Source organism: Notolepis coatsorum, assembly GCF_963971535.1.
Source record: "Notolepis coatsorum genome assembly, chromosome: 15".
Lineage (NCBI taxonomy): Eukaryota > Metazoa > Chordata > Actinopteri > Aulopiformes > Paralepididae > Notolepis > Notolepis coatsorum.
Genome location: NC_140179.1, coordinates 78,869,822 through 78,887,980, shown reverse-complemented (window position 1 = coordinate 78,887,980; position 18,159 = coordinate 78,869,822). Strand labels below are relative to the sequence as shown.

The following is an 18,159-nucleotide window of genomic DNA, read 5'->3' as shown; positions in this document are numbered from 1 at the left end:
TTACACACAAAGTGAAATATTTCAAGCCTTTATTTGTTTTAATTTGGATGATTATGGCTTACAGCTCATGAAAGCCCAAAATTCAGTATCTCAGAAAGTTTGAATATTACATAAGGCCAATAAAGAAAATGTAATAATGGCCGGCTTCTGAAAGGTATGTTCATGTATGTTCACTCAGTACTTGGTTTGAGCTCCTTTTGCACAAATGACTGCATCAATACAGCGTAATATATTGACTTTTCCACGATATTCTAATTGATTGAGCTGCACCTGTATGTATGTATATTATGCAGTATAATATATTATAGTCCTCTGCATGTGTGTGTGTCCTGCAGCAAGCACGGGAACTGGAGGCGGAGCGAAGGCAGTCTGAGGAGCGGGAGAGGAGGCGGCAGAAGGAGGTGCAGAAGGAGCTGGAGCGCCAGCTGAAGGAGGCGGAGACGGTGAGATGAGGTCTCCTAGGAAACGAAAAGGTCAAGGTTCAAATTCCATAGGCTTTGATCTTTTTTTTTTTTTTTTTTTTTAGATTTGTTCTCTGCATTTTATTTGGCTTTATTTCGGATACAAGTCCGGCAGAGAGGAAGGATGGGAGGAGAGAGATAGAGGGGGGAAGACATTCGGCAAAGGTCGCCGGGTCCGGGAGTCGAACCCGGGACGGCCGCGTTGTACTACAGCCCCGTAGGCTTTGATCTTTGAAAATGGGTAGACGATTAAAAGTAGGGGTAGACGATAATGTGAAAAATATTTATACCGTTATATCATAACATCCACCCAATCTATGCACATCATATTTGACGGCATGGTGACAGTAAGTGTGATATGAAAAGAAAAGTGAAACTGAAACACTGCATCTCAATATGTGGAGTGAAACTGTGGAACAGTCTAAATGTGGTGCTAAAGCAATGTCCAAACATGAGACAATTCAAACTGATGTACAAGGAAATGATGTTCACGAGGTACAGGGATGAGGAAGGGACTTGATATTCACGGGTGTTTACATTTTTATTTTATTTCTTTCATGTTTTACATATATAATTTTAGTTTTTTTTGTTTTGTTTTTTTAATGTTTTAAATTAGTACACATTTGAGTAGTGGAAAAGGGGTAGGATTAAATAAGTGTATACTTCTTCCTACTCCTTTTCGAACATGTAAATTGAGTTATGTTTTGATTTTGTTTAGTTATTTATTTTGTTTGTATTCATTTACATGTTCGAAATAAAGATTTCAAATCAAATCAAAAGTGAAACTGTACCTTTCAGTTGACGTTATCCGATATTTCAGAAATGTTTTCTTTTGAGAAATATGACAGATAAATTATATTTTAGATTATAAATTATTATAGATAGATACTTTATTCATCCCCTTGGAGAAATTCAGGGTATCTCAGATAGCTCACACAATAGACGTATTCAGACAATGACAGTTTCTCAGTCAGTCGTCTGCCTCATGAAGTAAAAAGTAAGCACATGATAAAAATTCAAGTAAATCATATCTACCAATAATAATAAAAACGTGATAAGATAAAAGCAGGTGTATAAAAACAGGTGTTAGCATTAGCCATGCTAGCACAGATCCCCACAGACATCACATTTGGGGACTTGGTGTCATCACACAATATAATGGATCTTGATCCTCCAATTTTAGAGACGGGTCAATTAATAATTGTATACAGTCCAAAACTATGGGGCTCTGTTTAATTTACAATCAAACCTTGTTGGTCCCTTTTGGAACTTTTAATAACATTAGCATCATAGTTTTGAATGTTAATGGTAGAATGATAATGGATGTGATGTTGACTTCAGCTCACTACTGACATTATAAAACAGCAGCTCTATCTTTACACACATGGAATTTCTGGGTCGCCGATGAAATTGAGTCTCTGCGCTTGACCCATCCTGTCGTCGTCCCCCCTGCCCCCCAAGGGCAGCCGGGAGCAGATAAGGGGAGCGGCCTGGGGGACAGTGTTAGCGATCTGTTGTGCATGTTTTTCCATTGGGTTTATCTTATCGGGAGGGGAAACCATAGTGAGCACAGGGGGAGAACATGCAAACTCCACACAGAAAGGCCCGGGAGATACCCCACCTGGGTAACTGGCAGAGCATTCCTGGGAAAAGGTAATTAGGTTAGCGCTCAATTAACTGTGTGTGTTTGACTCTTTCTGCATTTGTGTGTGTTCATGTGAGAATACATCTGTGTGGACTTATACAACAGGAAGTGCAAATCCAGAGCCTGTAGAATAATGAAGGACCCTCACCACCCCAATAACAGCCTGTTCAAGTTGCTGCGGTCAGGCAAGCGCCTCCGTATACACGCAACAAGAACAGAGAGACTAAGGCTCAGCTTCTTCCCTCAGGCCATCAGAACACTGAACACTGATCTCTCCACACACAAGCACACATGAACACACACACAACACAACATTCTGCACTCGCACGCACACAAAAACGCACCACAGGTCACTTTAAACACACAAGAAAGGACACTTTAAAGGAAGGGAAAGGACACTTTAAGAAAAGGACTTGTTGTGATTGTTGTATAGTATAGTTAGTAACAGCAAATATAGCATAATAATAATAATAATAATAATAATAATAATAATAATAATAATAATAATAATAATAATAATAATAATAATAATAATAATAATAATAATAATAATAATAATAATAATAATAATAATAATAATAATAATAATAATAATAATAATAATAATAATAATAATAATAATAATAATAATAGATCAAATTTCTATAGCGCCTTTCATAGAACCCAAGGTCGCTTCACAATCAGGACAAAAAATAGGACTAGGGAAGTAGGGGGGGGGGGGGTGAGGGCAGGTAAGGGATAATGGACCTAATCTAATCTAAACTAACTGATGGGGAAAAGCCTTGGTGAAGAGGTGTGTTTTGAGAGCAGTTTTGAAGGTGTCCAGGGTTGGGGCGTTGCGGATTTCGGGGGGGAGAGATTTCCAGAGGGTAGGGGACGCCACGCTGCAGGCTCTGTCCCCGAAAGTCCGTAACCTGGTGCGAGGGATGGAGAGGAGACCTAGATCAGAGGATGGAGTGTGCTGGTGGAGGAGATCAGACAGGTATCGGGGGGGCAAGGGCATGGAGGGACTTGTAGGTGAGGAGCAGGAGTTTGAAGGTGATGCGGAACTTGACTGGGAGCCAGTGGACTTCTAGCATAGGGACATAGAAGAACAACTGCACATTGTATAGGTGTGTACATAGGATCCAGTGCCTTTAAGCGAATTATTAACATGTCTATTCTAGTTATCTTTTTATTATTATTATTATTATTACTATTGTTTTTATTGCACAATCGAAGCGGGCATTGCCAACCGCATTTCACTGTATGCCCTGGTATGTATGTGATGAATAAACTCTTGAATCGTGTGTGTGTGTGTGTGTGTGTGCTCCCAGCTGAGGGAGAGCATGCAGGCAGAGATGGAGGTGAAGGAGAGGGAGGCTGAGGTCCAGAGGAAGAGGATACAGGAGCTAGAAGTCACCCAGAAGCTGCTAGAAGGAGCTCTGAACACAGAGATACAGGCTCGCCAGGAGGAGGAGAGGGCCAGGCTCGACCTGGAGAGGTAGTACACACACACACGTGTACACAGTACACTAGGGCTGTCCCCGACTAAGGATTTGGATAGTCGACTTTGATTGGCCGAAATTAGCCGATAGTCGACTATTAGTAGACTATGAAATTTTTTTTTTTTAAATAAAGTATCATTTAAAAAAATATATATATATATTTTATTCCATTTGGGCTGTGGGGGGTGCTTAATGTCTGAAGGAGTCAACGGAAGGCTTCTTGTCCTCTGCAAAAGCATGCAATTGGTCCACTGATGGATACATCTTGATATTTGTCATAGTCTAGTGTGTTCATTAGATGGGTGAAATCCTCTTTCAGTGCCTCTGTGCCCGTTTTCTTAGGCAGTTAGCCTCTGGTATGCGCGCCATTAGCGTTAGCCACGCTTCTAGGCCTCTTTACTTTTGGAAAGAATGATATTTTTTTTTTTTTTTAATAAAAAAATTTATTTATGGTTTTTTCTTTTTTTTGCATTCGACTAAGAGGTTGGCAGTCGACTACGGCTCCTTTCGATCGATTAGTCGACTATTCGACTAATAGGGGTCAGCCCTAGTACACACACACACACACGTGTACACACACACACACACACACACACACACACACAGAAAGACCCACATGAGTGCTTAACACTCTCTCTCACACACACACACACACACGCACTCTTAGCTGTCCATTGTGTTCAATGATGACACTTGCTCCGGGGATGGGGGGTGGGGGCGGGGTTTAGCGATGATGGCGCAAGATACCTGGGGGATGTTGGTGTCGTTGTGTGCGCCTCTCAGACACACACACACACACACACACACATGTGTACACACACACAGAGACCCACATGAGTGCTTAACACTCTCTCTCTCACACACACACACACACACACACACAGACCCACATGAGTGCTTAACACACTCTCACACACACACACACACACACACACACACACACACACACATGCAGAAAGAGTCAAACACACACAGACCCACATGAGTAGACAAAAACACAAATGCGCACATTATGCATATTTTACATTTACATTTTGTCATTTAGCTGACGGTTTTATCCAAACCGACTTACAAGTTTTGTACGACAACAAGTCGGCAGGAAGGGTTGACTTGTTGTCATGGACCACACACATTGACAGTGTAGTGAAGAAGGCATGGCAACGCCTCTACTTCCTTAGGCGCCTAAGGAAGTTCAAAGTGAGTCAGAAGATCCTCAAGAACTTCTACTCGTGCACAATAGAGAGCATCCTGACTGGTAACATCACCTCCTGGTTTTGGAATCGCACCGCACACGACCGCAGCAGACTACAGAGAGTGGCCCGTTCAGCCGAACGCACAATTGGAGGTGGGCTTCCCACTCTCCAGGACGTTTATAACAAGCGTTGCAGGGCCAAGGCTAAGAGAATAACCAAAGACTCTAGTCACCCAAACAACTGCCTCTTTGAACTGTTGCGGTCAGGCAAGCACTACCGGAGTCTCATGGCCAGCACAGATAGACTCAGAAGGAGCTTCTATCCCCAGGCCATCAGGATGCTCAATGACAATGACACTATGTAACAACCCATCATCTACACACACTGCACACACATCCACATGTACACACTCACTTTAAACAAACACTCACCTTACCACTCACTTTACTCACTTTAGACACTTTAACACACTTTATATGTATCTATTATTAAAGAGATTTGCACTACATTCATACCTCATTTGCAATAGCACCTTACCTCAAAGTTTTGTACCTAATTTTCTGCATTGTACCTCACTGTTTACTAATTTTTACTACTTTAGATTGTATATTATGTATATTCCTCTTTACTTACTTAAAAAATAAACTTTTTTACTTACTTTTTTTACTGTATGAAGCACACCCTCAGGGGCTCATACAGAACCAAGCATTTCACCGTAAAATATGTGTATTTTATATTGTGATATTTAATAAACAAACTTGAAATGTGGGCACAACCACGTTTTTGTCATTGTATGATATTAACAGCTATAATGTTAATGAAACCACGTGGCTCCAGGTTGCTGCAGGCTGAGGAGGAGAAGAGGAAGCAGTACAGAGATCTCCAGGCGCAGCACCGCGTCTCACAGAGCCTCAGCCCCACAGAGGAGGCTGTAGACGGGGCCATGGACGAGGACGAGGCCCCCTCTGCCCTGGACTGTGCTTCCCAAGAGCTCCAGAGTCTCTGTGCATCCCGCCAAAAGAGCCACCAACACCTGGAGGTAAGACTAGGGGAGAAAATGAGAGACTCAGGTTTTTTTTTTTTTTTTTTTATTATTATTATTATTTATGAACCCTTTTAAAGGAACACGCCAACATTTGGGGGAAAATTCAGTAGAAAGCTATCTTGCTGCACCAGCACTGTCCAGGCTAACCAGCACTGTCCGCTTCCATTCATTGTGCTAAGCTAGGCTAACGTGCAGCCAGATAGCTTTCTACTGAACGCACAGAGAGGAAACTGGTATCTATCTTCTCGTCTCTCTCTGGAGAAGACGGTAAGCTAATTTCCCAAAATGTTGCCGTGTTCCTTTTAAGTGTTTTTTGTAATTCTTGAACTCTATATGTTTCAATGACCGGCGGTCGTCTTTACGTCGGTCTGTCCGACATCTCCGCCTGGATGACGACCAACCACTTCAAACTGAACCTAAGCAAAACAGAATTGCTCCACCTGCCGGCCAAATCCTCCCCCCTGACCGACCTTTCTTCAATGGTCTCTAACTACACACCCTCAAGACCCCTACACTCTGCATCTTCTGGCCATCTCAGACCCACTCCTATCCGAGCTCCGGGAGGGTCATCAAAGAGAACCTGCCTTTTCTCAGTCCTTGCCCCACAATGGTGGAATGAACTAATAAACTAACCTACACTGTAGCACTCAACACTTTGATGAACATTGTTACTCAGCTGATAGAGTTGTGCCCTTCCTGATGACTTGTTGTACAGAACTTGTAAGTCGCTTTGGATAAAAGCATCAGCTAAATGACTAAATGTAAATGTAATGTACGTCGTCCATTATTAGAATGCTGAGTTCTTCAAATTCTAATCACTTTGATCCTCACACGTCGGGAGTAGCTTCCATCATTAATGAAAAGAGACACTACTGGTCTGATTCTCTTTCTGACCGCAGGAGGTTCAGGAGAAGCTGAGGAACGCCAGTCAACACGTCCGTCACTGGAACGTCCAGCTCAACCGCTTGATGGTGCCCATCGCTCCTGGAGGTACAGTGTGCTCCCTGTCCACCTGTCCTCTGCATCACGTGTGAATATCTTACCCGATGTGGATGTCAGGTTACAGTATGATGTCAGGTTACAGTATGATGTCAGGTTACAGTATGATGTGGATGTCAGGGGCCAGTATGTGGGCGATTCAGGCTGTTCCATAGAGAGATCAGTGAACTACAATGAATCTAATGATTATGTCCTTTTCTTTTCTAGACCGAGTGGAACATCGTATGTCAACAAAGGTCACATGTCCAAAGAAGGAAGGCGCGCTGGCCAGCAATGAGTTTATATCCAAATTCAAGGCAAGAGCCAATCAGGACAGCCAGTCAACGAAAGAGGAGGAGGGACTTGAGAAACAAGTGGAGGCTGTCAGCCTATCGGAGGCAACACAGCCACATCCCATTGGACAATCAACGTTATGATTATGAGTTGGGGGAGGACTTGTGTATTTGGGTGGTTCTCGTACTTGTTGACTGTAAAAATTTGACATTTGGCTGGTGATCGTGTTTTCATGGTCTTATTTCATTTGAAAAAATTAACGACCAATGTCATCTGGGGTAATGAATTCAAATGGACATTTCAACAGATTAGTACAGGTATTGTCAAGCTAACTAATTAACTAATGAGTCACAAAGCTGTGAAAATATCCCGCAAACACCTCTAGGTGACTGCATGGGCCAAGTGTTCAGCTGGACCAGGATCCCTCTAGTGCTGGGCAGTCTGATTCTTTTGATTGATTAGTTCCATTTCAAGTCAATTAATCTAAATTAAATCGATTTTTCAGGTTTTAGTTTTGTTTTATTTTTCTCTCAGATTGAGCTCCCTGGCCCCCTGCTCTCATGTGATATGTGGCTCTCATGAATGGGTTTAAAGTAGGGATGTCCGATATTATCGGCCGATATTGGCATTAAAATGTGATATCGGAAATGATCGGTATCGGTTTTCCAAAAAAAGTTATTTTTATTTTTTTACATTTATTTAACCTTTATTTACCCAGGCAAGCAAGTAAGAACAAATTCTGATTTTATTTATTGTCAAAAGTATGCATAATTCCACAACAAGAGATATGTAATGTTAATTACCTGAAATTATTCCGTTTTTTGGGGGGGGAACCCCGCATTTACATTTACATTTACATTTAGTCATTTAGCTGACGCTTTTATCCAAAGCGACTTACAAGTTCTGTACGACAAGCCATCAGGAAGGGCACAACTCTATCAGCTGAGCAACAATGTTCATCAAAGTGTTGAGTGCTACAGTGTAGGTTAGTTTATTAGGACAAGTGCATGACAGTACGGTTAGTTAGGGTTAGATTTTTTTTTTTTTTTTTTTTTTTTTTTAATTCAGATAATGGTTGAAGAAGTGCGTCTTTAGTCGACGGCGAAAGATTGGACGTGATTCGGCTGTCCTAACTGGGGTGGGTAGTTCATTCCACCATTGTGGGGCAAGGACTGAGAATAGGCGACTTCTCTTTGATGACCCTCCCGGAGCTTGGATAGGAGTAGGTCTGAGGCGGCCAGAAGATGCAGAGCGTAGGGGTCTTGAGGGTGTGTAGTTAGAGACCATTGACCGGAGGTAGGCGGGAGCGGTTCCCTTTGCCGCACGGTATGCTAGGTTGCATATATCGGTATCGGAAATTAAGAGTTGGACAATATCGGTATATCGGTATCGGTAAAAAAGACAATATCGAACATCCCTACAATTAAGTCTGTCTCGCTTTTCTCTATCAAAACGTTCCTCGTACAAGTATCGCAGAGAAATGTCAAATGTACACACAGTTGCACGAGGGTTTTGGACGGACAAACGCTAGGGTTTGAAAACTCGGCGTTGCTAATAAACATTTTAAATAATTTTTATAAACTGGTCAACATGGCTTAAAACGGCTTTATTTCCGGCTGTGGGTGCCTGATGCGCCTGTGCTGGCGCATCAGGCACCCACAGTCGGAATTAAAGCTGTGTTGACCAGTTTCTATTTTTATTTTTTTTTATGTTTATTAGCAGCACAGAGCTTTCAAACCGTTTGTCTGTCCGGAACCCTCATGCAACTGTGAGTACCTTTGAAATGTATTTGCGATACTTGTACGAGAAGCGTTTTGAAGGAGAAAAGCGAGACAGACTTAATAGTAGGATTTTTCAATGGAGGTATAAGGGACGGTGTATTCACTCTGTGCATCACAGTCCCGAAAGGGGCTAGGGGAGGGATGCAAATAGGCAGCCTGGCTTGTTTCCTAGGAGAGTAAATGGAGGAGATGTCTCAACTCATTATCACGTCATTGAGATATAACACATTGGACAGTTACAATTTGGCCACGTTTCCATTCAATTTGGTCCTCAAACATTCCACCAGCGCAATTTTGAGCATGCACCATCCATACCCTCTAGGCTGGTAAAGCTATGCCTCCTAAAGTGTGAAAACGGAAGTACAGGAAGTACCGGCTAGGCGGCTACAGGCTTTCCGGTTTCGACAAAACAATTATAGAAACGTGTGAAGTGCACAATATTTCCTCGTTTAAGCCACTGCAACGGCTTTGCCTGAAGAATTTACTACATGACCGGGACGTTCTAGCTTGTTTGCCGACAGGATTCGGGAAAAGTTTGGTCCGTTCGGAGGCAGCTTCCAGGGGAAGTACATACACCTGAAATTCAACCACATACACACTTTCGGCCGTAGTGCTTTACCAGTCTTTATCTCATGGAGCAGATAAAACTGGGAACGAGGTTATCCATACCCCCATCTCCCATTGGATGGCCGACTGGTGACTTAGCCTAGGTTTATTTAGCCTCACTTGTTTCAGGGGAATTCAAACTGTTCTGAGATTTCCCCTTCCAACGGGTGGGAGGGGTTTGATTATATTTGACCAGTAGGCTACGTATCACTCTGTACTTCTGTAAAATGATTAGTTTAAAAGGATTTATTTGTTAGTTTTTCCCTAGAACTAGAGCCCTCATCTTGTGTCTTGATGCATTTGGTTTGGATATGTTTTTAGGAATCACAGTAGTTTCGTATATTACTGTTGATGCCCCCACACAGGTCATGCACCACAATAACACATAAAGGCAAGCATCATGAAACTACCCTGAGTTCTCTTGCTGTATTTATGATATTGCTGGTTGTTTTGATGCAACTTCCTGGTGGTAAACTCAGACATTTAAATTTACCACTTGACGAGGACCAGATGAACACAGTTTAGTTTTCAGATCTTCAATAATACCAGAATGAATTGTGAATTGCCAACACGCAAACAAGAGTTGATGCCAACTGAGGAAAGTATTTGCATTTGCAATACTTAAGAAATGTGCACAAGCATGCGTTTATATAGAAGTATAGATAGCAAGAGATGCATACCAAGATGTTAAAGTAACTATGATGTGAAATATTCATGGATGTGTGATTTAAACACATTTTAATGATTTTTGTAGTTTTGTACAATAAAGTTTTTGACTAATTAATATATTACCATGTGCTGCCAAAGATCACCGCCACATCGGGGGACATGTTTCAGTGTAACAACTGTGATCAACTGTTAGTTCCTCTCTGGGAAATTCCGAACACGTACATTGAGATTATGTCACAAGCGTTCTGCAAAATGACTAAAGTCACAATGAATGCAAACAATGTAACTTCACGTTTATGTTACTGAATATATCTATAAATAACATATGATATAATAAAGAATGCTGAACATTACCAGTATAGTTGTCTAACAGTCATCAAGAGCACCGTCTCCATAGCAACGTTTACCAAACTTGTTACTGGTGTGCTACTGGCAGTACTCCAGTTGAGGGGGATGGCATCCCCCCTGAAATAAAAAATTGTCAATATCATCCCCCTTCTAAAACGACCATCCCCCCTTCCCATCTCTTATGTAATTTTATCAATGAACATGGTATTACTGCTATTTCAACATTCAGTTTTGCGCATATTGAAAATATTGACGGCGAAGGAGCATGAATGATTTCCAGTTTTTCTTTGACAAAGTGTACCTAAAATCTTAAATACAAAAAATTATAAATAAAAATTAAAAAAGTGTAAAGTGTTTTTCTATCATGCCTCCTCCAAAAACCGCTGTGAGCTCACTGAATGTTGTGAGGAACTTGCAGTACAATGTCTGAACATAGGGAGAATTCTCAGCACTAGATGAGTGGCATCTAGTTATAGGACCATTAAAGCTGTATGGCAACAGTACCCAGCGCTCCACAAGCACTTTTCTGATGCATCAGTTGATCCTAAAAGAAGCTCAACAGAGAGATGCATGTTCAGTGGTTTAGCCCATCGCCTCTCTAATGCAAGCTTTGTCCAGAATCTTGGAGTCATGTATTATGCTTTAGAAGAGCTATCTGAATTCTCTCTCTCCCTTCAAGACAGAAATATGACACTCCCTAAGGCCGAAGTAAGTCTCACTCGGGAGGTGCGTGTGCTAAAATCAATGGCAGAGCAACCTGGACCAAGGGCAGAAGAAGAGGCTCAGGCAGCAGGTGATCTTATGCTATTCAAAGGGGTGGCTCTGACAAATAATTCAAGGCACAGCAGAGAAATTAACCAACAGTTTTTTTCATGCCTTGGCTGCTAGTATTGAGACGAGAATGGGTTGCCTGCCTGGTAAACAGAGAAGTAAGGAAGAATACCAGAGCTTTCTAAACAACATCAGAGTGCTGCAGCCTTCTAGTCTGATGTGTGTGGGGTGCGTTATGCTGAAAAGGAAGTACAGGAACTCTGCTCCTTTTTCAAGCTTGACAATGGCAGACAAGTTCAGAGAGGGATGAGGGAATATATTGACATGGTCACACACACAAAACTGATGATGAAATGATGCCACCAGCACCAGAAGACCTGAAACCCCTCCTCCAAGCAGTGAACTCTCTCTGGTCATCTCCACAGCTGAGTGTGGGCGTGGGTTTAGTCAGATGAACATTTTAACCACAACTAGAAGCCCCCTAGAGGTGAAAAGCATGTCAGCCTTGCTTTTCATCAAGTGTGTTGGCCCTCCACTGAAAAAGTTCAGACCAGATGTATATGTCAAGTCTTGGCTTCAAAGCCATTGCTTAGCTAATGACCCAAAAGCAAGAGCCAGAAAGATTGAGGACAAAAAGCATGATTATGGAAATCTTTGGAAAACACATAAAGACATTTATGACATAGCAGATGGATGGGATACATTTATTGAAAAAAACATTATAATACTGACAATAGATACAACAATGAAAACAAGTTAAAAACAACATGTGATATTCTAGAAAAAAGCCCTTTTGAGAGTGCCCCATGGCTGCAGATCCCGGGGGGGGGGGGGGGGATGTCCCCCCCAAATTAGGAAAACTATGAATTGTCCCCCCAATAATATGTGCTATCAAGAGTAGTGTATCTACTCCCGCTCTGTAATTCTAGTTTCAAAATACTCCTAAAAGCTTCATTTGCGTATTCAAATTATTAAACATTTCTACCAGGGGACAATGCCCCCGGACCCCCCTACATGCACTATTTTGTGTCCCAAATGTTATTAAACTGAATGGAATAGGAGGGACATAAAATGGCTGCAGAGGGGCATTGTGACATCATGTGAAAACAAAGGGTAGGATGGTGGATGATTGTGTTTAATATGATTATAAGATGGTTTGGCTCAATTTGTATTTTTATTTATTCATTATTTAACCAGGGTAATCACGTTGAGATTTACATCTCAGAAGCAGAAGGTGCTTCTTCAGGAGCGGTGGGAGGCTCTGAACAGCCAGCTGCAGCTGTGTGCTCAGATTCTCGAGAACAATAACAAACTCATCAATGACCTCCAGCAGGTACTGTTAACACTGAGAGATCCGAGTCCAATAAAGAGGCAATTAGCCAATTTTTTTCCTGAATCCTATCGTTCTGTTGTCATAGCTGCAACTCACTAGAAGTGTGCTCTCCTCCGGTAATCGTCATTTGGCAGAGTTTCAAAGGGTGGCAGATGTGCCCAAGCTCTCGAGACACAGAACATGTTGGCAAGTTCTATGTCTAATTATAACATGTCCTCCTCACAGCAGAACAATAGGATCCTGGTTACAAATCTGCAAAATGAGGATTTCAAACGCCAGGTTACAGATGTAACTCATTCAAGCATGACAGTATTTAGATAACAACAACAATGCTTTATTCTGCAAATACAGTCAAGGCACAGGCATTTGTTTTGGTGCAATGATGCAAAAGCCTATAAACAACCTACAAATGTACCACAGTACTACACAAGTACCACAGTACTACAAGGAGTACAACAGTACTACGTACAGACACACATGGGTCAATGACAGCAGGACCTCACGTACAATGTACGTGGGACGTCATGACAAACAACAGACCGCAGACAGTACGCATTACTTTACATAAATACATTTAGTGCTACATCATGGTTGCGGCTGTGGAGGGAAGTGAAGTCAGTGTCCATTAGTACATTAGTCCAGTGTACTGTAAGGTGAAGTGTCCATTAGTACATTAGTCCAGTGTACTGTAAGGTGAAGTGTCCATTAGTACTTTAGTCCAGTGTACTGTAAGATGAAGTGTCCATTAGTACTTTAGTCCAGTGTACTGTAAGGTGAAGTGTCCATTAGTACTTTAGTCCAGTGTACTGTAAGGTGAAGTGTCCAGTAGTACTTTAGTCCAGTGTACTGTAAGGTGAAGTGTCCAGTAGTACTTTAGTCCAGTGTACTGTAAGGTGAAGTGTCCATTAGTACATTAGTCCAGTGTACTGTAAGGTGAAGTGTCCATTAGTACTTTAGTCCAGTGTACTGTAAGGTGAAGTGTCCATTAGTACTTTAGTCCAGTGTACTGTAAGGTGAAGTGTCCATTAGTACTTTAGTCCAGTGTATTGTATGATGAAGTGTCCATTAGTACTTTAGTCCAGACAGTGTACTGTAAGGTGAAGTGTCCATTAGTACTTTAGTCCAGTGTACTGTAAGGTGAAGTGTCCATTAGTACTTTAGTCCAGTGTACTGTAAGGTGACGTAAACTGAACTGGATAAGTAGCTTAAGTACATTCAGAGACAACAAAAGTTCAATATGAGGTTTAAACAACAGTTCAGAATCTATCCACGGACCCACAGCAGGTGGTTACCATTAAATGACAACCATGGCCAATGAACTGTGGAATTGTAAATGGACAAAATTTTTCAGTATTATAGCCCTTTTGTCCAAAGCGCTTTACAACTTATGCCTCACATATTCACCCATTCACTCACACACCAACAGCGGAGGCAGTCATGCTACTGTAGGTTCCGAACTGCTCATCGGGAGCAATGTGTCTTGCTCAAGGGCACTTCGACACGCTGCCCGGAGGAGCCGGTATTGAACAGGGAGCCTTCCAATTACCAGATGACCACTCTACATCTGAGCCACTGTCGCCCCCATCGATAAATTAACCCAATCTCCCTGAGTCCAAGCTTCTCTGTCTCGACAAGGCCACATTTCTATATTCATACGATTCACATTTCTCTCCACAGCCCATAAAAAGGATGTTTGCAATGATAATTACAGTATATTATCACAGTAATTATCACGCAAGCATATGGCCAAAAATGTTATCATGATATATCATGATAAGATTTTTCATATCGTTTGATATCGATATTTTTATTAGTATTAAAAAAGGTTTTATATTTTTTTTTAATTATTATTTAAACAACAAATGTATGTTTATTTTGCAGCAATTTTTTTCGTTGCCGCCATCTTTAGTGTTACAGCCCCTCACACTGGATGATTGTGTTTAATAGGGGAGTTCAGGCTCTGCTAGTTTCTTTTCTATCTTTTGGCGCATTTTTGGTGGACAAAACCGTGCACCGTGACTCGTGACTGGAGTCTAGCTCTGCTAGCACACATAGCCTACTGTGTACAGACGGTTTCAAACTGTATTTTAAATTAGAAAGCAAACTAAATAAATGGACAAGAGAAAAATACATCTCAATTTGGTCAGTATTGTCATTTGGACAAGCAAAGCCATTACTTGCAGTTGCAGGCAATAAAGACAAGTCTGTCCACTGTCTCTGGTTTTAAAGCTGCCTTGTTGCAGATCACAATACAAAAATAATAATAATAACAATAATAATAAATTTATTTTTAATTATCGATATTATTTTTATTATTGATTATTATCGATTATTAAAATATATCGTGATAATTATCGTTATCGTTTTATCGCCCAGCCCATACCTTGTATTGCATAGTTTGTATAGATAGAATATACGTTGTGTATTATGTTTAGTCTATAGTTTAGTTTATAGTTTTAGTTTATAGTTTATTTATAGAGTTAGTATAGTATAGTTTGTATAGATATAATATACGTTGTGTATTATGTTTAGTTTATAGTTATAGATTATTCTTCCAGTTAAATTAATCTGAATGTATGTAGATTTAAAAAAGATGTGACAATAAAATAATCTGAATCTGAATTACAGTTGTTCCTTTATTGAAGGACCATTCAGACATCTGCGGCTACTGCTGTGCTCTGTGCCATAAAGCGGTGAGAGGACCTTTCCTTTTTCTGTAGATCGACTCGTATGCAGCCACAACCACGAAACAAGTACTGATGCCCAGAACCGCTGCCCAGTTTGATAGTTGGTCTGCACCTGCAGATCCATTCGGATCTTTGGCTCTGAATGAAGCCTCAACAACTAGTTGAACTGTAGTCCTGAGTTCCGTCTCTCTCTCGGATCATGCATGGAGGGCATGGGCTCAAAATAGATTATATTCAAATCATCAGCGTATTTAGACCACTTTTACTGGGGCACGTGCCCCATACAGTTGATGGTGTAAAATGTTTATGTGATCAGTAATTGAGTGTAATAATTATAATCCTTAAGTTAAGGGAGTTTTAGTGTTTGTGTGTGACACACACTTCTTAGTTTGTTTTCTGTTTGATATATTGGTTGGTATATATTTCCTCATATAGCTTGTATATATATTTTTGTATTGTTATTTACATCGCCCATAGGCTTCAATAAAACTGACACCAAAGTCTGGTATCCTGACGTGTGACCACATCAAACAAGAGGTGGACGCGGGCAAATACTGCGGCATGGTCATGCTGGACCTACAAAAGGCCTTCGACACTGTCAATCACTCCATTCTAATGGACAAGCTAAAAGCAATTGGTTTTGATAGCTTATCAGTGAGCTGGATGCAATCCTACCTGGAGGGGAGAGAACAGATGGTAGAGGTAAACGGTACTCTATCCCCCCCCCCTCACAGTGAGCTGTGGTGTTCCACAAGGAAGCATACTAGGACCGCTACTCTTCCTAATTTATGCAAATGACATGTCGTCAGCCTGTGACTGCAACTTGTTCCTGTTTGCGGACGACTCAGCCCTGCTGGTCTCTGACAAGAACAAGTTGCAGGTTGAAAAAACCCTCAGCTCGGAACTAGGCAAAATCTGCATATGGCTCGCTGATAACAAACTATCATTACACATGGGCAAAACAGAGTCCATTCTCTTCGGTTCAAATAACAAACTCAGCAAGACCGACGGCTTCTCAGTTACAGTGGGTGACAATATTGTCACAAGGAAAGACGAAATTACCTACCTGGGTTCCATCCTAGAGGCAAATCTTTCCTGTGACAAAATGGCATCCAATGTAATAAAAAAAAGTCAACCAACGAACTAGATTCTTGTACCGGATCTCCTCTCTGGTAAACAAGAATACCCTGAAGACTCTGGCAGGAGCACTCATTCAAGGGTACTATGACTATGCGTGCACCTCATGGTACCAAAGCACCTCAAAGGCGCTTAAAACAAAATTACAAACATCACAAAACAAACTGGTCAGACTACTACTTGACCTGAACCCCAGAACCCACCTCACCCCTGCCCACTTTGACAACCTGTTGTGACTGCAACTTGTTCCTGTTTGCGGACGACTCAGCCCTGCTGGTCTCTGACAAGAACAAGTTACAGATTGAAAAAACCCTCAGCTCGGAACTAGGCAAAATCTGCATATGGCTCGCTGATAACAAACTATCATTACACATGGGCAAAACAGAGTCCATTCTCTTCGGTTCAAATAACAAACTCAGCAAGACCGACGGCTTCTCAGTTACAGTGGGTGACAATATTGTCACAAGGAAAGACGAAATTACCTACCTGGGTTCCATCCTAGAGGCAAATCTTTCCTGTGACAAAATGGCATCCAATGTAATAAAAAAAAGTCAACCAACGAACTAGATTCTTGTACCGGATCTCCTCTCTGGTAAACAAGAATACCCTGAAGACTCTGGCAGGAGCACTCATTCAAGGGTACTATGACTATGCGTGCACCTCATGGTACCAAAGCACCTCAAAGGCGCTTAAAACAAAATTACAAACATCACAAAACAAACTGGTCAGACTACTACTTGACCTGAACCCCAGAACCCACCTCACCCCTGCCCACTTTGACAACCTGTTGTGACTGCAACTTATTCCTGTTTGCGGACGACTCAGCCCTGCTGGTCTCTGATAAGAACAAGTTACAGATTGAAAAAACCCTCAGCTCGGAACTAGGCAAAATCTGCATATGGCTCGCCGACAACAAACTATCATTACACATGGGCAAAACAGAGTCCATTCTCTTCGGTTCAAATAACAAACTCAGCAAGACCGACGGCTTCTCAGTTACAGTGGGTGACAATATTGTCACAAGGAAAGATGAAATTACCTACCTGGATTCCATCCTAGAGGCTAATCTTTCCTGTGACAAAATGGCATCCAATGTAATAAAAAAAAGTCAATCAACGAACTCGATTCTTGTACCGGATCTCCTCCCTGGTAAACAAGAATACCCTGAAGACTCTGGCAGGAGCACTCATTCAAGGGTACTACGACTATGCTTGCACCTCATGGTACCAAAGCACCTCAAAGGCACTAAAAACCAAATTACAAACATCTCAAAACAAACTAGTCAGACTACTGCTTGACCTGACTCTTAGAACCCACCTCACCCCTGCACACTTTGCCAACCTAGGATGGCTTAGAGTAGACGACAGAGTACAGCAACTTGCAATGGGCCTGGTCTACAAGATACACTACACGACCAAGGTACCCATGTACATGTCAAAATACTTCCCAAAGGTCAGTGAATACCACGATCACAACACCAGAGGGAGCTCCACAAATCATGTAAAACCCAGATTCGGCTCAAACAAGGGACTAAACACGTTTCGCAATTATGCCACAACAATGTGGAACGCCCTACCCAAAGCTGTAAAGGAATGTGAATCACTACCCACCTTCAAAAACACTCTCAAAGAACACCTACGGGAGACTGCAATTCAAAACTGGCCCCTACAAATGTCCTAACCCAGTTGTACAATAAAGACCAAGCATGGCTTTGTCAGTATTCC

General features: G+C 41.6%; 1 protein-coding gene across 2 annotated transcripts in view; it reads left to right on the top strand.

Moving 5' to 3' along the window:
- The window catches only part of def6c (DEF6 guanine nucleotide exchange factor c), a 32,117-nt gene extending 24,506 nt beyond the window's left edge, over positions 1-7,611 (top strand). For both annotated transcript variants that reach the window (XM_084330320.1, XM_084330321.1), the window contains exons 8-12: positions 336-443; positions 3,423-3,589; positions 5,624-5,825; positions 6,731-6,821; positions 7,038-7,611. In XM_084330320.1, the coding sequence (XP_084186446.1) occupies positions 336-443; positions 3,423-3,589; positions 5,624-5,825; positions 6,731-6,821; positions 7,038-7,246 (777 nt within the window). In that variant the 3' untranslated portion in view covers positions 7,247-7,611. The remainder of the gene's footprint in view (positions 1-335; positions 444-3,422; positions 3,590-5,623; positions 5,826-6,730; positions 6,822-7,037) is intronic.
- The last annotated feature ends 10,548 nt before the right edge of the window (positions 7,612-18,159 follow it).